This window comes from Cryptomeria japonica, chromosome 2 (assembly GCF_030272615.1).
Source record: "Cryptomeria japonica chromosome 2, Sugi_1.0, whole genome shotgun sequence".
In the NCBI taxonomy this organism is placed as follows: Eukaryota; Viridiplantae; Streptophyta; class Pinopsida; order Cupressales; family Cupressaceae; genus Cryptomeria; species Cryptomeria japonica.
The window spans coordinates 567,626,460-567,652,972 of record NC_081406.1 but is presented as its reverse complement, the minus strand read 5'-3'; the positions used below and the strand labels follow the sequence as shown (position 1 = coordinate 567,652,972).

Here is a 26,513-nt window from a genome sequence, read left to right as displayed (position 1 = left end):
TTTTCACCATTTCATTGGTGATAATTGTAAACATGGATTGATTAACTTTCAATCCCAACCCTTGTTAAGATTATTTAATCTTGACCATCCATTGCCCTATTTTCCCTATAAATAGAGCTCTCATTCCTCATTTTCATAATCTCCAAGTTTTCATGCATCTACATTATAGCCTAAATTACTAAACATTTAGTCTCTCTTTGTTAAATCACCATAATAAGCATTTAAAAGAATTGAAATATATCATAGAATATTCATGCTAGGATAGTATATCATTTGCTAGGATAATTTTCTAATCTTTTATCATATCATCATCTTTATGCTAGCTTAATAATCATGTTTTCAATATCATACATCTTAGAATGCATTCATACATATAAATCAAACATCACTCGTTCTTGGATTCGTCATTCCTAAGTCACTTTTCTCAGTGATCTGAGAGAAAAACATTGACTTTAGGGATCCCATGAGATAGAGAACAATGGGACACCCCTTGGGAAGTTGAATTGATTGAATCAGTTCATATACTTGCACCAAGAGTCTCATTGGTGTGTGGGTATTCTAGATTTGAGTTATTTGTTTTCATTACCACATTCGCACGCATACACCACCATCAACCTCAATAAAATCACTACCATTAACACTCGTGTAAGTGTTATTACTTATCAAAATGTGTGGAAAAATATGATGCTCAAAAGAAGATAATATACCCTTACATGATGTCATATGATGAGAGGATCCTAAATCAAGAATCCACCAAGAAGACTAAAAGTGTTTTGATGCAAAGAGAGGATAAAATTTCATCTTATCTTTGCCACATGCCATAAAAGATGAACAAGAATGTGCAGAACCTAAAGTGGTAGAAGATGATGCACTAAATGAAGGCAACTAAATATGATTCCTCTGAATAAGATCTTTCACATCATCAATCTAATTTACATAACACCAATACTCATCATGTCATGTCTTGGTGTAATAAGCATACTTAGGCTTGTCCTTCATGTATGAAGACCTCTTGGAAGAGGAGGAAGAATCTAAATCCTATGCATGAGACTCTAAAGCTAGATGAGTAGATTGTGAACCTCCTTTCTTCTTCTTCTTCTTTTGTTTCCCTATAGATGTAGAAGTTTGAGCAACCAAAGCTTGAGATTGGGAACCAGATACTGAATCAAGTTTCCTCAACTTGGCCTAGTCATGTGTCAGGTGCTCCCAAAGCACTTCAAATGAAAGCATAGTGAAGGCAGTAACCAAAGCATCCATGGTGGAGTAAAATGGGGGAAGCAAAGAACTAAAATGGGCTTAAAAGCTTTGATAGAATTAGAAAGATGCACCCTTTGTTAGTATTATCCTTGCCACAACCCTATAAAGATGATCTGATTAATTTGAACTTCATAAATTCCTCAATAGAGGTAAAGGAATAAAGTACCAGTGATGTCAAATATGTCTCAATTTGAATTTTAAGTTTAAGCCACATAGGCCTAGGAATGGTGTAGGAATTAAAATGGAACTGGAGACTATCTAAAACATGAGACAACTTAAGCTATTATTAACATAATTAAATAAGAGGAAAAAAGAACCTAAGTTTAGCTTAAGTGAATAAAGTAATTAAAGGACCGGATTAATTAAATATTTAGATAGTATCCTAGTTACTCCAATAGTTACACTCATATGGGATGAACATAGTTAGTGGTGATGGGGATAAGACATACTGGCAAAATATTCTACCTAGGCATCCATTTTTGTGATGGGTCCATTTAGATGTGCATTCCAATGCATGTAGTTACATGGTATTTGTTTTTTTTCCATAGTTAAGTGCTAGGTAGTGCATTTCAAACATAAGAGACATTGAGAGTAATGAATCACTCAGAATTAACCAATTTTGATTGGTCATGGGTTTGATATCCATGTGATAATTTATTATTTTTTTACTATTTTTATAGGTGGGCCACTAAATGGTGTGTATGTTTTTGGAGATGGTTTTTGTCTTTTGTTTAGAGATACCACAAAGGTATTCTCACCCTAGCTTTCTTATAAATTGGCACCTTGGGATAATAGTATTATATCATTATTTGTGAGCAATAAATTGTTGATGGATTGAAGATACAAAAGGAGTGATAGAAGTAAATGTATTTTAATCTCATATATTTCAAGATGATAATTACTTGATGCAGGACAATCCCTAGTTCATAGAAATCTTGCATCAACCAAAAATATTTCCTTTCTATTTGCAGTTTCAACATTTCTTTCTGTGTGTCCCAGATTTGGCTCACCGGAACTTGTGGAGTTGGATTTTACTTGAAGACTTGATCATCTTCCTTATTCCCAAACCTCGGAGCATTTGGATCATTTTCCGGCAAGTTATCACTACCGGTTTCTAAGATAATTTCCTGTTACCGAATGCCTAGACCTATTTGCATTGGTGATCTACCGGATCCCTTTTGTAGCTTACAGAGCCCTAAGCATTGATTTTGATGTTCATTGGTGTGTAGCTGAGCTTTTCCCATGATCTACTCTTCATCCTTTGGATTTTTCGGAGGAACTTCCTTGGTGGAGGTCGACCTTATTGGTTTTGCACGTTAGGTCTTGTTCTTTGGGTTTTGATCCCTCTTTGGGCCGACTGGATCCCCTTGGATTGTATAAATAATTTTAATAGATTATTAGAATGGAACCAAGAAGTTAGACTAAGAATAGAAGATAGATCTTGAGATTTGAGGTCCCGTTTGTGACCTATTATGTACTTTGAGCATGTTTTAGCAGGCTTGTGAGATGGTTTCTATAACCCGGTTGTTACCGATTGATTGTAAGCAGTTTTCATGTTAAAATTCAATCTATTATGCATTGCCTCCATCATGTCCTTGTGTTTCCATTGTGTTTACTCTTGCTAACCGGTCTAGATTGATCTCTTTGAGGTCCCTCCTAACTCATGACTGCTTCAAGTGGTATCAGAGCGATTTTTCTTTCCAGAGGTTGTGTTGTCCTGAGAATTTTGTTGTAGGGTGGTGGACTGTGGATCTGACCTGCAACTACAAAGTACTAGCATAAAGATTGCACGAAGAGGAACTAGAAATGCTGGAATGCATGGCCTGAATGCAGACCCTATTGTGATGGAAATGTTGCAAGGAATAGCAGCCCTATTGGAAGCTATGGAGACAGCCCAAAGAAGAGGTCGACACATTGAAGATGTAAGTGAAGATGAAGGAGAAGAAGCCCCGATAGAACAAGTAAACCCACTGGTGGTTGATCCGGATGAGGAAAGGTTTTTTAGGGTTTTGAGTAGGGAGAATGCTAAACCTCATTTTACCCCACTGGAATATGATGGAAAGTTGGATTCAAATGAATTGATGGATTGGATCTCGTAGATGGAGAAATATTTTAATTTTGAAAACACTGCAGAAGAAAGGAAGGTGAAATATGCTTGTACCTGGTTGAAAGGTCATGCTTCTCTTTGGTGGGAGCATTTTCAGGTTGATAGACAGAGACGAGGTAAAGAGAATATCAAGACATGGGATCAGATGATTGCTAAGTTGAAATCAAAATTTATGTCAGTTGTTTATCAAGTGAATTTGTTCCATAAATTGCAGAATTTCTCAATAAGTTGATAGTAAGTGAGAAATGTTTGGTGAAATTGAAAATTGAGAATTATCATGATGAAATCTTGTGTGATATTATTCCTTTGGATATTTGTCATCTTTTGTTGGGTAGACCTTGGCAGTTTGATAGACAAGCAATAAATGATGGGAGGAAGAATACATACACTATTGTGGCCAATGGGATGAAGCAAACTTTGTTGCCCTTGGAGGAACCTTTCAAGAGTGAAGTTTGTACAAATGCTAGAATATGTTTGGTGGATGGAAGGAAATTCCTGGATGGATTGAGACATGAGAATCTGTGTTTTGCCTTAATTCCTTAGAAGACTGGGAATCTAGAGCATGGAGAGGAACAAACATAAGAGATAAAATATTTCCTGGTAGAATATTAAGACATCATTTCAGATAATGTACCCGATGGATTTCCACTTGTGATAAGTATCAGTCATTGCATGGACCTACTTCTCGGAGATAGTTTGCCTAACAAAGCTGCACACCGGATGACACTGGAAGAGAATAAAGAATTGAATAGACAATTGCAGGAGTTGTTGAAGAAAGGTTTGATCAGAGAAAGCTTGAGCCCTTGTACAGTACTAGCAGTATTAGCACCTAAGAAGAATGGAGAATGGATAATGTGTACCAATTTCAGAGCAATAAACAAGATCACAATGAAATACCAATTTCCTTTTCCTAGGATGGATGACATAATGGACTGTTTAAGCAGAGCCAAAAACTTTACAAAGATAGATTTGAAGAGTGGATATCATCATAATAGGATCAGAGAAGGAGTTGAGTGGAAGATAGCATTCAAGAGAAATGAAGGACTGTATGAATGGTTGGTGATACCTTTTGGGTTAACTAATGCACCGAGTACTTTCATGAGGCTCATGAATGAGGTACTGAAGAAATTCTTGGGTAATTTTTTTATTGTATATTTAGATGACATTCTGATTTTTCAGTAAGACAAAAGAGGAGCATTTGTTGTATTTGAGATAAGTTTTGCAAAGGTTGAGAGAAGAAAAGTTGCTAATAAATCTTATGAAGTGTACTTTCATGAAAGATGAGTTAGTCTATTTGGGATCTGTGATATTTGAGGATGGTTTGAAGATGGACCTTGAGAAAGTAAAAGAAATTGTTGAGTGGCCTACATCGGAAAGCAATGGAGAGGTAACATCATTTCATGGATTGGCTAGTTTCTGTCAAAAGTTCATCAGAAATTTCAGTTCAGTTTGTAACCCTATGACTGAGACCATGAGGGGAGATTGGAAAGAATTCAAGTGGACCACCGGAGCAAACAAAAGTTTTGGGTTGTTGAAAAGGAAAGTGATTGAGAAGCATGTGTTAGCTTTACTGGATTTCAATAAAGTATTTCAAGTGGATTGTGATGCAAGTGGGACAGCAATAGGAGTAGTCTTGAGTCAAGAAGGGAGAGCAGTAGCTTATTTTAGTGAGAAATTGAATGATGCCCAAAGGATATATTCAGTGTATGATCAGGAGTTTTATGCCATAGTTCAAGCCTTGAAGAAGTGGAGACATTACTTATTGCCTAAGGAGTTTGTGTTGTATACGGATCATCAAGCCTTGTAGTATTTGAAAAGACAAAGTAATTTGAATCAGAGACATATGAGATGGGTAGAATTTTTGCAGAGTTACACCTTTGTGTTGAAGCATAGAAGTAGGAAATCTAACAAAGTTGTTGATGCATTGAGTAGGAGAAGGAATTTACTGACGGAGATGAGAGTGACAGTACTAGGATTTGAGGAATTGAAGACCTTGTATGATGATGACCTAGATTATGCAAAACCTTGGAGAGCATGTAGAGAACCGGTTATGGTAGATAGAAGCAAGTGGTTGGATTACTTCATTCAGGATGGGATGTTATTCAGAGGAGTTTAGTTGTGCATACCTAAGAATTCTATGAGGGAGAATCTGATAAAGGAGAAATATAGTGGAGGATTAGTCAAACATTTTGGTATTGACAAAACAGTAGCATTGATGAGTGAGCATTACTTTTGGCCCCATATTCATAAGGATGTTAGGAAATATGTGCAAATTTGTAGAGTTTTTCAAGTTGCAAAGGGTAGTAGTCAGAATGTGGGATTATATAAACCTTTGACAGTACTGGTAAGACCTTGGGAGGATATAAGCATGGATTTCATACTTGGATTACCTAAAACACAAAGAGGGAATGATTCTATATTTGTGGTAGTGGATAGATTTTTGAAGATGGCTCATTTCATACCTTGTAAGAAAAAATCAGATGCACTACATGTAGCAGACCTGTTTTTCAAGGAAGTGGTGAGATTGCATGGTTTACCTAAGATCATAGTTTCAAACATAGACACTAAGTTTGTTGGCTATTTTTGGAGAACGGTTTGGAAGAAGATGAAAACAGATTTGAAGTTCAGTTCTACTTTTCATCCACGAACTGATGGGTAGACAAAAGTAGTTAACTAGAGCTTGGGAAATTTGTTGAGATGTTTAGTTGGAGATAAAACCAGAAGTTGGGATTTGATTCTTGCACAAGCAGAGTTTGCCTACAATAATTTAGTAAACGGGAGTACCGAAAGAACACCTTTTGAGATTGTTACCAGAGTGCATCTTAGAGGTATATCATAAATAAGAGATATTAGCAGTGAAGACTGAAGAAGTTCAGAAGCAGAAGAATTTGCAGATCACTTGAAGGACTTACATATTCAAGTTAAGCAACATTTGGAGGAATGAATGGCAAGTATAAGGAGAAGGCAAATGAGAAGAGAAGACATAAGGAATTTGAAGTTGGCGATGAAGTGATGGTGTATCTGAGAAAAGAAATATTCTCGATTGGAACTTATAACAAATTGCAGATGAGAAAGTTTGGACCTTGCAGGATTTTGAGAAAGTTCAATTCTAGGAATGCATATGAAGTGGAGTTATCGGATAGTTTGAGTATTTCACTTGTTTTTAACATTACAAATCTTCATGAGTATCATGAACCAAAATTCAGTGAGGACATTATTGTAGACTTGGAGAAATCATTGACTTGGAAGGAACTGGATCAGATTGAAGACATTTTGGACAGTAGGATTGGGTGTAGTACTCGGAGCAGTCAGTATAAGGAGTATCTTGTGAAGTGGAAGGACAGACTAGTTGAAGATTCATCTTGGATTTCTTAGGAAGAGATAGACTGCCTTGGTTTTCCTCTAGCCACAACAAAGTGAGAGACACTTTTTTTTTCAACAACCTTGGATATCTGATGCAGGAGAATCCCTGGTTCATAGCAATCTTACATCAACCAAATATTTCCTTTTTGTTTGCAGTTTCAGCATTTCTTTCTGTGTGTCCCAGATTTGGCTCACCAGATCCTGTGGAGTCTGATTTTACTTGAAGACTTGATCATCTTCCTTATTCTCAAACCTTGGAGCATTTGGATCATTTTTCGGCAAGTTATCACTACCGGTTTCCAAGACAGTTTCCTTTTACCGGTTGACAGTTTCCTATTACCGGTTGTCTGGACCTATTTGCATTGGTGATCTACTAGATCCCTTCCATAGCTTGTGGAGCTCTGAGAGTTGATTTCAATGTTCCTTGGAGTGTGGCTGACCTTTTCTCATGATCTACTCTTCATCCTTTGGATTTTTCGGAGGAACTTCCTTGGTGGAGGCCGACCTTGTTGGTTTTGCATGTTAGGTCTTGTTCTTTAGGTTTTGATCCCTCTTTGGGTCGACCGGATCCCCTTTGATCATATAAATCATTGCAATAGAGCATTAGAATGGAACCAAGAAGTTAGACTAAGCATCAAAGATAGATCTTGAGATGTGAAGTCCCGATTGTGACCTATTTTGTACTTTGAGCATGGTTTAGCAGGCCTGTGAGCTGGTTTCTGTAACCCAGTTGTTACTAGTTGGTTGTAATGAGTTTTCATGTTATAATCCAATCTATTTTTCATTTCCTCCATCATTTCCTTATGTTTTTGTTGTGTTTAATCTTGTTGACCAGTCCGAATTGATCTCTTTGAGGTCCCTCCTAATCAATGACTACTTCATTACTTTTCCTCTCTTCTTGGTGGATTTTTTCATGGAAGGGTTTCTCCATGTAAATCTTGTGTTTTTTTTGTGTCAACCATTGTTTCTATTTCATGGCGATATAATCTTCATTTCTTTGATGTTTTATGTGCATCTATATTAGTTTTATTAAAAAATTTAAAGTGGGTAATTTAAGCATGATAAAGAAGATGTATATCTCTATGGTTTTTCCAAAGTAAGGCAACTTGATTTCAGATTTGTACAAAATCACAAATTTTCATAATGTGTGGTCTAAGCTTTGTATCTGAACCAATCTATTATTGGGATAAAGATCATTATATTGTTTCAGTAGTATTCTATTATTTTCTCAACAATCCTTGACCTCTAGTATTTCTTCTCATGTCTCCACTCCCCTCTTGACTTCCCAACATGTGTCATATTTTTTTCCAAAAGTTTATTTTTGATTGGTTGAAATACAATTATTGCTCAAATTTGAAGTTGTGAGTGTGCTTGGTTGTTGACATGTTTTATTTGTGGAGGATATAAAAGAGAGAATATTTTTTCAAGATCATCATCTACCCCCATAATCTACTTTGAGTACTTGTGTTTGAGCATGAGATTCTTAGGATTAAAACTAAAATGATTTTGTAGAGATAACCCATATATAGTTCATATTTGAGCTTCATTGGAAATGGAGTACAACCACGTTGTATTGATTTGGTTTATGACTACTGTTGGTATAAATTATTGTTGTTGTTATTGATATTATATAACTGTTTGGGTGTAAGTTATTTAATAAGAAAGAGATTAGGATTTGCATCATTGTTTGCTATTACTAATATCACAAATCTATCATTTATTGTTTGAAATATAATGGAATTAATAAAGCTTAAACAATCATTTTTATTTGGGTTGTTTAAGATATTATTATTGAACACAGGGGTCTGATAATGTTGTTATCGAAATAATAAATGTTCATGGAAGGTTAATAATTAGATTTACATTAGTTTTTTGGCTCTAGACATTATATATTCATTTGCTAATATTTATAGAAACTAATGATAGAGTTATAGAAAATTCCTATTTAATGGAGATGAAATATTTTCACTTGAAGCAAGCATGAAAATTTGTAGTTTATTTCCAATAATGAACAAAACATGATTCATAACACACTCAAGGGTGAAATGGAAATTGTTCCTCCCATATCACTTCATTAGAAAGATATAAACTTTATGATACATTAATTTTAACAAAAACTTTAGAATTAATTTTTTGTGTAGAAGTTTTAAGTATCAAACATATTAGTGGTATAGTAGAAGTCAACATCAACCTAATTAAGGATCAAGAATTTCAATTGAAAGAGTTGAATCAACATTGCTTGGGGAAGCAATTTCATAAAGCATGGAATATCATATCCCCCATTTTAGGAAAAGTTTTAAGAAGACCCTTGACCAATTTTTTTTTTTTTTTAAAGCTAATGGGATGGTGTAAGAGAAATAATTTAATAATTAAACTTAATTTTTCCAAAAAGTAACTTACAATTTATTTATAAAACAAACTTTTATTTTATTTTAAAAATATTATTCTACAAAAAGGGATTAAAAGTATCGCTAAGAATGGGGTCCAAAAATACTATTATTTTAAAAGGAATTTTTAGGCCCTTAGTTAAACAAGTGTTGGAGGGAAAACACAAAATAATATTATATTTCCTCAAAGTGCCTATAAAAGGGCTAAGCACTAAAAAAGTAACCATTTAAGGAAATCAAGTCTTTATTTTAGAGTTTGGGCATTTTGTCCATCTACACAATCAAAGATGAAAACCCTTTAGTCCATAAATCTGGAGAACTAAAACCCTCTTTTTTTTTTTGGGGGGGGGGGGGATTGAAGGACAAAAACCTTTTTGATTTCCTTTCCGAATTGGAAGACAAAAACTCTCTTAGAAATTACATATGTGCTAAAACTCTGTGATTAATTCTCAATTACAATTGGTGATTAATTGTTTGTCTTTATAATTTTGTCAATTTTGTGTTGATTCTAGAATAATTGATATTTATATTTAGTGATAAATATCTTTAAAATATTGTTCAATAATTGGATAAACCTTTTTTTCACCATATAGAATTGCATCTACAATAATATATTATTTCTTTTAATTATTAACAAGTTACAACTTTGTAAGGTACTACCATACGCTTTTCTACCTCTTTGGAAACTTTATAATCCTTAAAAAGGAGCCATCAAATTTATTATTATCCTTGGTTGTACTTATTTAAAGAGTTCAAGGAAGCTAAACTAATCAGTGTTTGTGCATTTCATTTGGAGGTACATTTTAATGTTTTGAATATTTATTTATTAATTTTGTATAATGCTAAGGAGGAGTTTCTAATCTATAAATATATTACTAAATAGCATTCTACCAGTTTGATATCATTTGATGTTGGAATTTGATTTATATTTTTTGATCAATACTAAATTTATGTTATATAATTGTTTATTGAAGAACTTGTACTCATTAGATATAGATTAAAAAAGATGTGGTTTTTTGCTAGTTAGTATAATCTTATATTATTTTGAAAGGTTTCTCTCCAAAAATAGTATTGTAATACCTATAGATTTGTATTATGTTTATCTTTGTGGTTCATTGCCCTATTTTTAACTTAATGTTATAATCTTTTTTGGAATGTTGTCAAAACTCGTTGAAGTCATCCTCAATATTTAGCTTATTACTAATTTGGAAGGCTTTCCATTAAGAAAAGTACTTTATTACTTCTATATTTTGTAACAAATATAATATTGATTCATTTGGCTTGATATGAACAAGCATTTCATTATAACATCAATAGATACCCTTTCACCATATGCTCTCACCTTGCACATATTGAGACCTTGGTGATCAAAAGGTGTTAAGGCTCATGCATTATCTATTATGAAATTAGAAAATCAAAAGAATTCAATCAAGGATGTTACAAGAGTATTGGAAGGTTGAGGAGGTTTTTTATAGTATTACTAGATCTTTTGGTTACCTCGTGATTGTTGATGGCATTATTGCATCTAGATCTTGGTTAATGTGTGTTAGATTTTTTTTGTGTATGTGGATAACCACTTCTATACTTGATTGTTCTATCTTCTAAATTTTGGGCTTGGACACAACATATTATTTTGTAGAAAATCATTCATTAATTATCAATTGTGTTGTAAAGGAAGTCACTCTACCACTACCTGTAAGGGAAAATGAGAGAAGAAAAATAATTGGAGAAGGAGAAATTCTTGTTTAAATTAGTATTTAGGTCAAACATTGTGTAATGAGTCTTGTCAAATGGCTGATAAGGAAAATGTGGTGGATTCTTTTGCCAAAGTTAGAGATGGCTCTAGCTTTACCATTCAAGAGTCCCATGATAGAGTTGTCTCTTCTTTGCCAATAAAGGAAAATAAAATTAAATATTAAATCCTCTTAAGAGAGTAAGATCAAAAGGGATTTTCATACTTCTAGTCTTTCACTCCATGTGGATGATAATAATATTTTCTCTTCTTTGCACTAAAAGAAAAATAGAGATCTTGTTGAATCTAGAAACTTAATTTATTACTAAAGGAAGATCCATGATTTGTTATCAAAACTCAATGGATCTCTTTGGACTCAATCCATCGTCTCTTTGGATTCAATGGATCTCCATGATTTGTTATCAAAACTCAATGGCTCTAGCTTCTGTTGGCATTACAGTAAGAAAGATTGTTGGCATTTCAATATCAGGAGATTGTTGATATTCATGAAGGATATTGAGAAGGTTGTTGAAGATTATTGATATAACTGAAGAAGGATGATAACTATCTTTATAACATTATTTGTCATTGATGTCAAGAGATTGATTATTTGATTCAGTATGACGTTGCCATATCTTGAGAAGATTGATTAGAAGAGAATTAAGATGTCGGTAAAAGACACAGAAAGAATGTGATGAATAAAGGGAGGAATAAGTTATTCAATGGGCAACTATTACCGAGTTAGACAATGATGAGATCATGATGTTTTAGATTGTTTTGATGTCCTACATATTTTGTTGATTGTAAGGTTAATACTATACTATGTCACCGAGCAAAGAACCTAGTCGGTAAACCCTAAGGAACCTAGTCAGTAAACCCTAAAGTTATCGATATCGGTTAATGAAGGTGGAATGTCTACCGAGTAAAGTTTAGTATTTATCAGGTTGCAACCGAGTTATGACAGTGCGCATTGGATGGATAAAAGCATTATTTAATGAAGGATAATGATTAGTTGGAGATGTATAAATCTTGTTAGCTATTGGCATCTGTACTTTACATTAAGTATCAGAACTATCAGCTTCACCATTCAAGAGTTCCATGCTAGAGTTGTCTCTTCTTTGCCAACAAAGAAAAATTAAATTAAATACACAATCCTCTTAAGAGAGTAAGATCAAAAAGAATATTCATACTCCTAGTCTTTCACTCCATGTAGATGATAATGATTTTTTCTCTTCTTTGCACTAAAAGAAAAATAGAGATCTTGTTGAATCTAAAAGTAATATTACTAAAGGAAGACCCATGATTTGTTATCAAAACTTAATGGATCTCTTTGGCTTCAATCTACCTTGAATGGTTTAATGTTATACATGTTAAGTCTTAATTGTTTTTTTTAGGACTATTTACTTTTTGTAGTCGATGATTCACTATAGTTGTGTTGTTAGATTTAAATAGTTTCATGATTTTTGGATTGTATTGCTATAAATGTGTCTCTCTTTGTAGAAGGGTTTAGACCCTTTCAGAAATTCTTTATCTTCTATAAAAATAATGATAAGTTTTAAATAATACACATTGAAAACCATGGTATCTTAAACATAAAGATGACATGTAAAATATTAAAAATATATAAATAATTTGCATGATCAATTAAAAATATTTAAAAATAGTTCACATTGAATTTTATCTTTAATATGATATTGTTTTTTATTTTCTTAAAAAAATAGTTCAATATCATTTAAAATTCTAGCATATAATTGATATAATTTATTGTAACTACTAATTTTGTTCTAAACTATAGAATTTTATTATATAAGTTTAGATATAATGATGCAAATGATTGAATTCAATATTAGCAAGATTTGGATGGAATACCATATAATATATATTTAAACAAAGAAGATCATAAAACCTTCACAAACTTCTTATTTTTGGCTATTGTGTCACCTATCAATCTATGACAACACCAATTTCATGTTCTAGCTTAATCTCCATTGATTGTTAAAGCGGAAAGTGCTCTTTCACCATTGTGAATTATTCAAAAGGTTTTTACTATGAATTTTAAGTTTAAATCTTTGAAGTGATATTTAAATTAGAAATTCAAGCAATGATTTTTGGTTTTCTATATTTTAGGTGATTTCTGAGTAATAATTTAGGTGTAAGTTCAAATCTTCAAAGTATAAGATGTACACATATCATTTATACATTTTGTTCTACATATTTCTATTATTTAATTGATAATATGGTTGCATACATTCATTTGTAGTGTTGTAGTCTACAATAGAGAGAGAAAGGATTTTTTAGGGATATGTTAGATGGTCAAAAAACCCTATTGATTGTCATGAAGTCTTTGATTTCATTTTTTTAACAAAAGAGTGTATTCTTGTGTTTTTTTCTTACTATCTTTACTATATTTGCAAGAATACTTTTTTCTTTATCTTCTGGTAAAAGGATTTTATATAGGTGAGATGCAAGCATTGTAGTTACAAAGGATGACACTTAGTAGAGAAATTTTTAGTTTGTGTATTGAGTGTGGCTTCAATTAGGGTTTCATGATAGATTTGATTATCATTCTCAAATAAATCACCCTAGTGACTCTAACATTTATCATGTGATAGGATCACAAAAAGGATGAGATAATCACACCACCCTCCTTTATTACTCAATGACAAAAGAGTGAGGTACTTTTCTTCAAAAAAAATTTATTCATACCTAACCTACAACTACTTGGTCGTGAAAAATTTCACCAATAATTTTATTGATATTATATTATTTTCATTCTTCACTTTACTAATATTTGATGTTGTACTAACTTTATTCTCAACTTTAATATTGTTTAAAAAATATTGAATCAATTTATTTTAATTTCTATTACCAATTGACGACCTCGAGATTAAAATACTATTTTTAGGATATTTCTTTTATTTAGCCATTTCATGTTATTGTGTCAATTGTAATACAAATATACTAGATTATATGGAGAGGTTTTGTGCACAAGGCGTTTCATCTCTACACTGTACTTAAACATCACATTCTTTAGTGGTCAAATAGTTCAATAGTAATTTTACACTTCATCTCTAGTGAAAAAGGATAATTAATAAAGTCCATTTCTTTCCTAAATAGTGAATGAATTGGTGTTCCCAAAGAGCTCAAACTATTGAATAGTGTAAAGGTGTGGATTCAAGTCATTTTAAGCATTTTCATATAGATTATAGCTTAAATTATTTTTCTACTACTTTGTGACAAGGATTGTATTTGTTTCTACAAAGAAATGTAATGAGAATATTAGATAGGCTAACATTCAAACTTAGAAACTACTTGTTGCTAGTGAAATTTTCCATGACTACAGTACTAGCACTTTCATGATGGAAACTTTCATATTCTATCAAGAATTATATTTCAATTCCAACACACCCTCTAAGATACATTCATGTTGAAATCAATTATGGTATTGATCGTAAATTCTTAAACAAGATATAATTTAACTCTAATAAATTTCAGACAGAATAAAATTTCAATCATGATACAATTATCAGCATGCCCATTGAACATCTATGCCCAATTGCTAGTTTTGAAGGGAAATAATTTAAGAACGAAACATCCTACCCTCTTTTATTTCCCATATAATTGCTTCCTTTCTCATCATCCCCCTTTCCTCATAACTGAACCCATTTTCTGCAAGCTATTCAATACATTGCATTCTAAGAGTGGCAGATATCCACAACTTGTTGAACATCCAGTGCGTTGAACAGGCACAATTGTTTAACAGTAAGTTCTCATGAGATTCTATACACCCAATGTGATGAAAAGGATTCATCATTGGATATAGATCAAACATCCAGTGTGTTGAATAGGAACAATAGTTTAACAGTAAGTTCTCATGAGATTCTATACACCCAATGTGATGAAAAGGATCCATCTTTGGATATAGATCAAACATCCAGTGTGTTGAATATGCACAACAGTTTAACAGTAAGTTCTCATGAGATTCTATACACCCAATGTGATGAAAAGGATTCATCATTGGATATAGATCAAACATCCAGTGTGTTGAATAGGCACAATAGTTTAACAGTAAGTCCCCATGAGATTCTCAAAGTTCCGAAACAAATAGAGCCAAGGGCAGAATTCTTCACTTACCATCACCAATAATCCCTTCAAGAGCAAATGCCTCCAAAGAAATGATAGATATTTCCTGCATCCTGACCAAGCAATTTTGGAAATGAATTTAGTGCAGAATTTAGCAGTCACACATAATCAGCAATTCAATCATTTGAACAGGTGTTCCAAAGGGTTTGCGAATAAACCCACATGCAGTAGTCAGCCTATCGCTTTAATGGTAGTGAATAGGTTACTTGTCTTCTAGCTCAAAATGGTTTAGTTCAAAATTGTTTTCTGGTAGATGCCCAACTTCTGTCAATTCATCCAGGCTTGCTTGTATCCTATCTATTTGCAGATGAGCTATGTCTCTAACTGTGAAAGCATGCACCTTGTTCTTAATTTCAATCCAGCTACATCCTGCCAATTTTTGAATCCCTCTGTTTACCATCATGAATCTCACTTTGTTTACATCATTCCACCGACCAGTCGTGGCATATATATTTGATAGTAGTACATATGCTGCTGGATTCTCAGGTTCTAGCATGAATAAGTGTTTTGCTACACGTTCACCCACTTCTAAATTCCCATGGATTCTGCAGCCACCAAGCAAAGCCTTCCATACAACAGGATCAGGCTCCATTGGCATTTCCCTGATGAAATCCTCTGCTTCATTTAGTAGTCCCAATCGACCAAGGAGATCAACCATACATGAATAATGTTCCATTCCTGGTGTAATGCCATGACTAGAGCTCATTGAAGAAAAGTATCGCCACCCTTCATCCAACAGGCAGCAATGACTACAGGCAGTCAACACACCAACAAAAGTCACATGATTAGGCTTTACACCGCAGTCTCGCATTAACTCAAAGAGTTGAATGGCCTTCTGGCCTCTACCATGCTGAGCAAATCCTGCAATAATTGCAGTCCATGATATCACATCTCGTTCAGGCATTTCGTCAAACACTTGGTATGCAGTGTCTATACACCCACATTTGGAGTACAAGGTAACAAGAGCATTTCCCACGAAAACGTCACAATTGTACTCTGTTTTGATGGTATTGACATGGATTTGTTTCCCCTGCTCCAGGGCAGCAAGATTAGAGCACGCACTTAGAATGCTCACGAGGGTGGCCTGGTTCGGCTTCACACCTATCCTTATCATTTCAGAGAACAGTTTAACCGACTCCTCAGGATGACCATTCTGACAATATCCAGCAACCATCACAGTCCATGAGACCACATCCTTTTGAGGCATTCTATCAAACAAGCCATGTGCATGAAGCAACCTACCATGCTTGGTATAACTTGCCGTCATTGTATTCCAAGAAATAACATCTCTCTCAGGCATCATGTCAAAGGCCTTTCTTGCATCATCAACATTGAATTTGCCATACATGGTAACAAGGGCATTCCCAACACGAACATCCGATGCACATCCTATTTTGATAATATGGCCATGGATTTGCATACCCTTATCTGAAACTCCCAGCCTGGCACAGGCGTTGAAAGCACAGGTGAATGTCGATTTGTTTGGTTTGATGCCTGCCACTACCATTTGAGAAAAGAGATCCAGGGCATTATCTTCAAGCCCATTCTCTATATACCCCGTGATCATTGTAGCCCAAGTGATGTCACTTCGTTCAGGCATTTTGTCAAACAGCTCCACTGCTTCATCTATTCTCCCATTATCAAAGTATCCTGCAATCATGGCATTCCATGAAACCACATTTCGTTCGTGCATTTTGTCAAACAGATCCTGCGCATCATCCATTCTTCCATCCTTGGCATACCCTGTAACCATCACATTCCAGGAAAATACATTTCGTTCAGGCATTTCGTCAAACAATTTTCGTGCATCCTGCATCCTCCCGTTTCTGGCATATCCAGCAATCATTGAAGTCCAAGAAACTACATCCCGATCGGGCATATTATCAAAAAGCAAGCGAGCATCATTCAATTTCCCGTAGTTAGCATACGCAGCAATCATTGCATTCCATGAAACCAAATTTCTGAAAGGCATTTTGTCAAACACTTGTCGTGCACAATCCAGTCTTCCATTTTGAACATATCCTGTAACCATGGCAGTCCAGGTCACCACATCTCGATCTGTCATATTGTCAAATACATGGCGGGCAGAGTCCATCCTCCCATTTCTAGCATATTCTGTAATCAATTTATTTGATGAAATCGGGTTTCGGTTTATAAATTCACTTGAAACCATTGTTGATGCATGAAGACAAATACCAGTAACACTACCCAGGTTCGAAACAACGAAATAGCTGTTCTGGTTCCATGGTTTAATATTACGATGGACTATTGATAGTCTGACAAGCGAGGTGTTCAAATGGGTTAGGATCTTTTTATTCATACTCCATTAATATAGCTGTTGCAGATGTTAAATAGAATCAGTAAACTTTACTCTGTTTCGAGTAAATATAACGTTGTTCGATCCATTGTCATGGATAAACAAGCAAATTTGATCCATGTATGATCATCATTTTCTTCCTATTTGATTTCTATTCGCATAGTTGTTCAGTGAAGTTATAGTGATTGCATGGAATATGATAGGATTTTCGATCTTAAGAAATATTAGTACTTCATTCAATAAGGTGCAATGGTTACGCCGATAGCAAGATATGGTTTAGGTAATATATTGGAGGACAGGAATAAGTTGAAAGAAATGAATATTGTCTTTGTTACGAGTAATTTAGATTATAATTGAGTTGATTTTGAAATGTGAGAAAAAATTGAATATGAATGAGTAATCAATTGAGTTGATCTTGAAATGTGGGAAAAAATTGAATATGAATGAATGTGACTTATAATTTAAATGACAATCAATCAAAAGAACTTAACTTTCAATAGGGAAATAATTGAATATGAATGGATGCCATTTTATAATTTAAACCGACAATCAATCAAAAGAACTTAACTTCCAATAGGGAAATAATTGAAAATGAATCATATAATTTAAACCAACAATCAATCAAAAGAACTTAACTTTCAATAGGGAAGGTAGCTCTAACCATTAACTTCCAAGTAGGAATATATAATCTTAGAGCATTTCAAACTCTTGGTTTATGTTGTTAGATTTTGTGAGAACCGAGAACCGAGCTAGGATCTGATGTCAGTTGTAGAACACATGCAACTCCAAGCAATAGATGATCGAAGATCAAAATAGCCAGAAATGAAGATAAATCTGGTATGAGAGAAAAATAAAGACAAAGAAGAGAATTTGGAGAAGACTCTCATCGAGCTATCACTAGCCTAGTGAAGGTGAGAGTGTAGTGCTTATTATATAGAAAAATTAGAGAATATACATTCAAGGGGTGCATTAACTCATATTCCCCATAAAAAGTGGGAGGTTTTACCTTCTTGGTAAATGCCAAAACATGTGGCTTAACCTCCTTACATGAAGACATGAAAGGAGTTGAGAAAGTTGGCACATAAGGCCAAAAGAGGGTGAGAAACCCAACTACCCCATAACCCACTTAGGAAGTGACAAAATAGTGGTTATAAGAGGTGGCACAACAAACCAAAAGAGGGTGTGTAACTCAACTACCCATGTGAGGTGGAGAGTTACACATGTAGATGAAGTATTTCACCACGTGTCCTCATATTAATCACTCCTAATAACCTAAGCAATCTTAATAAAATATATGTAGGAAAAATAAATATACCCTAACATAAGGAAAATAAAAAACCTACACTAACACCCCCCCTTAAACATGGCTTATGTGGGTGAAAAAATGGGTCCCGACAAATAAAGTCATGTTGGGTACCCATGAACATAGACATCCGCCCCAAAAGAAGAAGCCCCTCCTCTGCCCCTCGTCCCCGCATAAGAGGAATAGCCCCCCTAAATAGAGAGAGAAATAATGAAAGACTAAGGAACCCCTCCTAAAGTAGACACTTGTCGCATCCCAAGAAAACATCACAAATGAAGGAACTTGCTTTTAGTGAAGGGTTTGGTGAAGATGTCTACAGTCTGCTCCAATATAGAACAATACTTAAGATCAACAATGTCTTCCTGAATCAACTCATGAATGTAGTGCATATGTATCTCAATGTGTTTCATCCTCTGGTGATGAACTGGATCTCTTGAGATTTGTATTACACTCTGATTATCACAAAAGATGATGGTAGACTTTCTGATTGGAATACCAAACTCAGTGAGAATATTCTGAAGCCAACTAGCCTTAGTGCTGGCATTGACTGCCCTTCGATACTTAAGATCAATGACACCTTCCCGAATCAGCTCCTAAATATAGCGCATATGTATCTCAATGTGTTTTGTCCTTTGTTAATGAAAGAACAATTGCAGACCGCTTCTTGCTCGACCAACAAACTGGACCAAAACCAAGTGAGAAGCACTACCCTGAAGTAGACTTGTGATCCTGAGAATCACTTACCCAATCTGAATATGTATATCCTACCAAGTCAATATCCACGCCTGCTACATACTGAATTCCATAATTGTGAGTACCTTGAATGTATTGGAGGATCCGCTTAGCTTCTTTCCAATGCAGCTCATGTGGCTACCACATGAATCTAGAGATCGTGCCCACAACATATGAAATGGTGGGTCTCGTATAAGTCGAGTAGATGAGGCTCCCAACAAGTTGTCAGTATAAAGTGCCATCAACCAAGGGTGAAGAGTGTAGACACCTAAAAATAACTCATTAATCATGTACTAATTATTCATCTAATTGATTAAATAATTTTTTAATTATTTAATTAATTAATCTTATTCCTCTAAGTTCTTCATCATCTTATTAATTATTTCTATTTCTATTCTATCATCAATTAATCATTTAACCCTTTTTAAATATTAATTATTTAATTAATTGTGATTTTAATTCCTTTAATTTAAATAATCTTTATTATTTAATTAAATTCTATTTCTAAATAATTAAATAGTTTCTTTAAATTATTTAATTAATTCCTCTAATTCAAATTCAAATTCCAATTCCAAATCCCCAAATTCTAATTTCTTCTAATTTCATTAATTCTTCTAATTCAAATTCAAAATCATATTCTTCCAATTTCATCTAATTTAAGTTACATGTGCATTTCAATTTCATGATTCGAAATCAAAGTCAAAGACATGCAAAAATCAATTTGAAAATATAAATCAAGTTTGCATGAATTCAAAGATTAAGTTCAATTTAAAATAAATTCAAATATTTAAATCAATTCTCATGCAAAGATTAAATTGAAAATCTAAATCAAGTTTGCATGAATTCAAAGATCAAGTTGAATTTAAAATAAATTCAAATATGCAAAGATTAAATTGAATTTCTAAATCAAGTTCAAGCACATGCTAAATTAATTGATTAATTAAATCAATTATCTTTCCAATCTCTATTTCTGTCTTCCACTTTGTTTTTTTCCAAAAAGTATTCAATCAGTCATCTCTAGTTCAATTCAATCTATTTTAATTGATCAATTCAATTAATTGATTAATTGCATCATCCTTCAATTATCATCCAATCATTCTTTTCTATCTTCCAGATAGTTTTTTCTCAGTCAGTTAACTCATTTATTTATTCAATCAATTGAGTTCCACCTCCAATCAACAGTTCGACTATCAATCAGCATGTGAGCTCACCTGAGTTCCACCTCTTAATCATTATGTTCTACCTCTCATTCAATCCTCTCCAAAAATCTATAAATTCAGGATCAATTCTCCATTTTCAACAATCACGAACTTTGAAATCTTGTCACTTGCAGGTTAGCAGTGCAATTTGAGAGTCATCATACCACAAGAAGAAGAAGAAGGATAGAAGCCATTTGCATTTATGGAATAGGGAGTTTTAATTAGATATTTTACATCCTTATTGTCATGCATACAATATTTCATTGGTTTGTTTAGAATTCTTTAATTAGATAGGGATTCATGATTTCCCTTTGATTCTAGTTAAGCTGTGATAAATTTTATCGATATACATTTGGTGAACCCAGTGTGAATAACAGCTAATTATCCTTATGTGTTTCTTTTGTGTTTTTTTTCAAAATTGTACGAATTTTGAGAATTTTTGCAGGTTTAGTACGGATTTTGTAGGCGGATCTAAATATTTCGCATTCGTTCAGACAGGTTACCACATCCATATAGACAGATTTACACATGCATTTAAACAATGTCACACATTCATGCAGACATGATTATGCATTCGTCCAGACAGTTTTACGCATTTGTAGTTATTAATTTTGCATGTTATTAATTATGTTTTCCCAATTTTTTGTTCTATGTTCTATCTAATTCATCATTAAATTAAGCAAATCTGAAGAGTTTATCTTTGTATGTTGCTTTAAATATAATATCTCATGGCATGCAAAGTGAAGTTTAAGATTTTAGGTGCTTGAAGAACAACTAAACTGAAAAGGAAAGCCAAACATTACTAGTGAATCCTGAAAGCGGAAAAACTAATTCAAGACTCTGAAGACCAAGTGGCTATTTCTAGATTTGACAACCTTTTTCTATCATACACACTTAAATACGAGTTGATTAACATAGACTAGTTGATGAGAGATCTGTCTGGGGGTTGATATTCGGTTTTGCCAGTTTCTAGTTTGTGTTTATTTTTTGTTAGGTTTTTAATCCTCTGCTTTTCTCTATGTCACATTTTTCTTCTCACTATCACGCAATCATCCTAATAGAATTACGCAATCATCCTGTTAGAATTTGGCATTTGTTAAGTCAGGTTTACGCATTCATAAGTTTCATGGGCCGCATTCATTTGGTAGATAATTGGCTTTCTGTTTTCTTGTTTTCTATGTGGTTTTTTGGTTACTGATTCCTTGTTTCCAGCATGTGGCGAAATTATAGAGAAGGCTTGATCATCCCAGACTATTTTGAGACTACTGATAATTTGATTGCAGGATCCTTTAGGGTTAACTCACTTTTGGATTTTGGGTTTAAAATTGGCATGCATGATCTCACACTTCATCTTGGTGCTTAAAATAAATCTTGGGATTAAAATTGACATGCATGATCTCACACTTCACTTTGGTGTTTGAAATAGACATGCACATGTGTATCTCACACCTCAGTTTGGGTTTTAAAATTGACATGAATATGCCTTATCAATAGAATAAATTACACATTGCGATATATAAGGGAAAACAAACCTTTTTTTGTGTCTAGGGTGGACCTATTGTTGCATTAAGTACCTTTCCACCTGCCTTCGGGGTCTTGGGAGAGAGGGAATGGTGATAACGACACCCACTTTTTTCTTTTAGCAGTTGAGGGATATTTTTGATTGGGGATTTTATCACCCCACAAAGGTATTTCAAATTGGGATGCATTGGGGATATCATCTCTCCCAGTGTACTCTCGAGCGGGTTTTTTGAGCCACCATATAAATATACTGGTCAGGCGAATAGAGTGTTGATGAATTCAATGCATGTGGATGCCTTCTCTACACCGATAAGATTAACTAAAGAATTAAGGGCTTGCTCTGAGAATCCGTCGTTGGATCAAGACCCCTTGAAGTTTACAATAAGAACCAACTTAGTATCCAAAATCCCACATTCATTGATTTAGGGAGTGCGGATTGTACCCCATAGATACCCTTCATGTACCTTACATTATGAAACAAAAATCCCTCAGCGATAAGATCTTCAGATCTTCGAGGTAAGAGAGACTGGCATGCCCAAGGAATGTGTGTCATGGAGTGGAGCCAGTGCTGCCAGACTCTCTAGTTGTTCATCTTGTTTTGGTATTGCGTAGGGGCCTCTTTGAATGGTTTCCAATATCTGACCTAAGATTATCTGATATGGTTTTGTATGTATTGTTGTGTTAAACTAGTATTGAGTCAGTATCAATCTTGGGCTATTTTAGGCCCTGCCTTGCATAGCTCTAAATTCTCAGAGTTTGTCAAAACATAATTTATCCATCTATACTCATCTTCAGACAGTGTTCTTAGAACTGAAAAAAAGACTTGTCCCACAAACAGAGTTACTTGAAACAAAGTCCATTTTGAAACATCAAACAGTCCTACAGAGTCCAAAATTTTCACAGCAAAGACATCTTACATACTTGTGACCATAGGTTTTCCTAGAGTCCTTAGGTTTTATATTTACGTCCTTACTTTGCATCAGTCCTTTCATTATAGTCCTTGCATAGTCCTCATTATCGTCCTCACTATAGTCCTCATTTACGTCCTTACTTTGCATAAGTCCTTGCATCAGTCATTGCATTATAGTCCTTGCATAGTCCTCATTATCATCCTTATTATAGTCCTCATTTATGTCCTTGTTTTTCTTCAAGTCATTGCATAGTCCTCATTATCGTCTTCATTATAGTCATCATTTATGTCCTTACTTTGCATAAAGTCCTTTCATAGTCTTCATCTACATTGTCGTAATCTTTGCATAAGTCCTTGCATATGAAGATCCTCATTTGTGTCCCATTACCATCCTCTTAAATCTTTACATAGGTATTCATCTAGTGGTGGCATATGTTAGTCCCAACCGGTGCTGAGAAGGGAGGGGTGAATCAACACTTGATCAAAATTTTCTCAATAAAAATTTTAACTTAAATCTGCATTCATCTAATATTCAACAATATACTTAATCACTGAAGTAAAAAATGCAAGCATGAATAAGTTGACATTGACACCAAGAAGTTATCTCATGGAAACCCAAATGGGAGAAAACCACGGTGTGAGTAGGAACTCACAAAATTTGTACTCTTCTGAAGTGCGCCCGGTGAGGAGCCATCCCTGTTAGGAGATTACAAAGACACTGTTAGGTGTCACCCAGTTAAGGAAGTTTCTTCAAGGTCAGTTAGTGCCTTTAACTTGTTAAAGGTATCCTGGTTAAAGGACTTAAGAACATCAATTAAGATGTCACCCGGTTAAGGGATTTTACAAAAGGGACCTGTTAAAGTTCACCCAATTAAGGGATTTATGTTGCAGTGGTTAGAAAGCAACAGTTGGATGATCTGTTGAATTAGCTACTGATAGCTTGATCAGATCTCAATATGCATCACACTCAATCCACACCAGTTGTGTCTTCTCTGCACAACACCGGTTTTCTTCTTACACCTTCGGCTCTTCACTCAGTTGGTCGCCTATCCCTCGGCACTGCACTCTGTCGATCCTCTGACCTTCGGCTCTGCACTCTATTGGTTCACTGTCCTTCGGCTCTGCACTCTGCTCGTTCATTATCCTTCGGCTCTGCACTTTGTCAGTTCACTATCTCTCGACTCTGCACTTAGTCGATCTACCTCAAACACCCTCTACTCTACTAAAACCTCTTAGCACTTCCTCTCTCTATGCTCTTCACTTTGGATCGCCTTCAACAAGATCTACTTGTGAATTTCATGATCAAAATCTTTCTGAATGAATTCACAAATATTTTATACATTTTCTGCCGACACTTTCAGGTGATCCCTGAATCAAAGCAATCATGGATTTCAGAAGATTTCAAATTCAAAATCTCTCACTCTTTCTCTGCACGCCTTCCAACATTTCTGCCAAGTGTTCAAACAAATTCTGCCACTGCATCTTCCAAAGATTGTAACTTCTAGGTCATGTTCAGTCAATTAAGTGTGAACCAAAAAATCTGCAAGCAATCATGCTTGATTGCATGATAACTAAAGTTGAACTTACCAACATATGATTTGGTGTAGGCACAAACTCATCAACTCATCTTTTGCCACCGCAGCTGAATAACCGATCACCGCTCCAAGATTTATGGCGAACACCTGTCTTCCTTCTGTCATACTAGTATACCGATATGCCACTGCACTTCTATATTACTAGTTCATCCTTTGATTGTCAGTTTGTTGTGCTAGCATCAAGTCTCTTCCCCTGTTTGCCAATGAGGTTCAGGTTTGCATACAACCTCAAGTTTTCTTTCCCGAGTCACCTTTTGTGACTTCATCATCATGAGAGTGACCGATCTTCTTGAATGACAGACCGGTTGGCTTAGTCTATCTTTCCTTAATCTAATTGAACCTTTGGTCATTTGTTACCAATGTTGTTTCCATGTGTTTGTACATCACTCTACCTATACAACTTCATCGGTAAGTGTTGGTAATCAATGACAAATCTTAGTGTACATATCGATTCTCAGTATTAACCAGTTTTATCAATGCCAACAATCCAACAATCTCCCCATTTGGCATTTATGGCAAACACTTCAGAATCTGTCTAATCAGTTGCATATTCTTCTTCTTCTTCTTCCTTCATCTCTGTACCAATTTGGTCATTACTTTTGCCCTGAGTAATGAATATCTCCCCCTATCACTGGTAATACTCTGATACAGCAACTTCAGCTCAATCACTACTTACCAATGCTCAAGCAATCTAATCATATCTCCCCCTTTGACAACAATGCCAAAGATTCATTTATGTACACTTGCAAGACTACTCCCCCTAACTAAAGTAGTCCACACTCATCAATCTGGTCTTAAAAAAATTTGAAATCATACCAGATTGATGTAGAGCCCTTTTTGCTTACTTTACTGCATGTAGGGGCATAACCCCCAACTTACCTCTGAGATAGTCAAAGGTGTCCTTCTATAGTGGCTTGGTGAAAATATCAACCACCTACTCTTTTGTTGGTATATACTCCAAAGTCACTTCCTTTTCTTAAACTTGTTCCTTTAGATAATGATATTTGATGGCTATATGCTTCGTTTTGGAGTGCATCACCGGGTTCTTGGATATGTCAATGGCACTGGTGTTGTCACAATGAATCACTACCGGTCTAACCACTTTTTCTTGGATACCTTTCAACAGTTGCTTGATCCAAACTATCTGTGTGCAGTTAATTGCAGCAGCTACATACTCAGCCTCAGTTGTGGATTGAGATATGCAGTTTTGTTTCTTATTTGTCCAAGATACAATCCTATCTCTGAGAGAGAATGCACCTCCACTAGTGTTCTTTTACTCATCAATGTTCCCTGCCCAATTTGAATCAGTGAAGACACTTAAACTAAATTCTCCCTTATGTGGATACCAGAGACCATACTCATCAGTCCCCTTGAGGTATCTGAATATTCTTTTGGCTACCACCATGTGAGTCTCTTTCGGATTTGCAGAAAATCTGGCGACCAAGCCAACAACTTGTGTTATGTTCAGTCTTCTATGTACTGCATACTGCAACTTACTGATCATGGACTGGTAAAGTGTCTCATTCACTTCTTCATCCTCATCATATTTAGAAAGCTTGCAACCTGTAACCATTGGAGTTCCAACAGGTTTGCAATCTTCCATTCCAAAAATTTTTAGAATTTCCCTTATGTACTTAGTCTGGCTGATGAAGATGTCATTCTTTAGTTGTGAGACTTGCAGGCCAATAAAAAACTTTATCTCGCCAATCATGTACATCTCAAATTCTTGCTTCATTTTTTTTGCAAAGCTTCTGCTCATCTCATCATCTCCCCCAAAGATGATGTCATCTACAAAGATCTCATTAATTAGATGTTTTCCTTCAGCTCCACTCTTCAGATACAGGTTACTGTTATCACTGGTTCTTTTGAACCCTATGCTTAGCAGATATGAGTACAGCCTCTCATACCAAGCTCTCAATGCTTGTTTCAGCCCATACAGAGCCTTCT

At 34.7% G+C, this 26,513-nt stretch overlaps 1 protein-coding gene across 1 annotated transcript; it reads right to left on the bottom strand.

The window, feature by feature from the left end:
- Positions 1-14,317: 14,317 nt before the first annotated feature.
- Positions 14,318-17,532, bottom strand: LOC131041540 (pentatricopeptide repeat-containing protein At2g35030, mitochondrial). Its single transcript, XM_057974669.2, has 2 exons — positions 15,152-17,532; positions 14,318-15,042 (listed from the first exon to the last, which is right to left on the bottom strand). Exon 1 carries the CDS (start codon positions 17,307-17,309, stop codon positions 15,192-15,194), a length of 2,118 nt encoding a protein of 705 aa, XP_057830652.2. The 5' UTR covers positions 17,310-17,532; the 3' UTR covers positions 14,318-15,042; positions 15,152-15,191.
- Between the last annotated feature and the right edge of the window lie 8,981 nt (positions 17,533-26,513).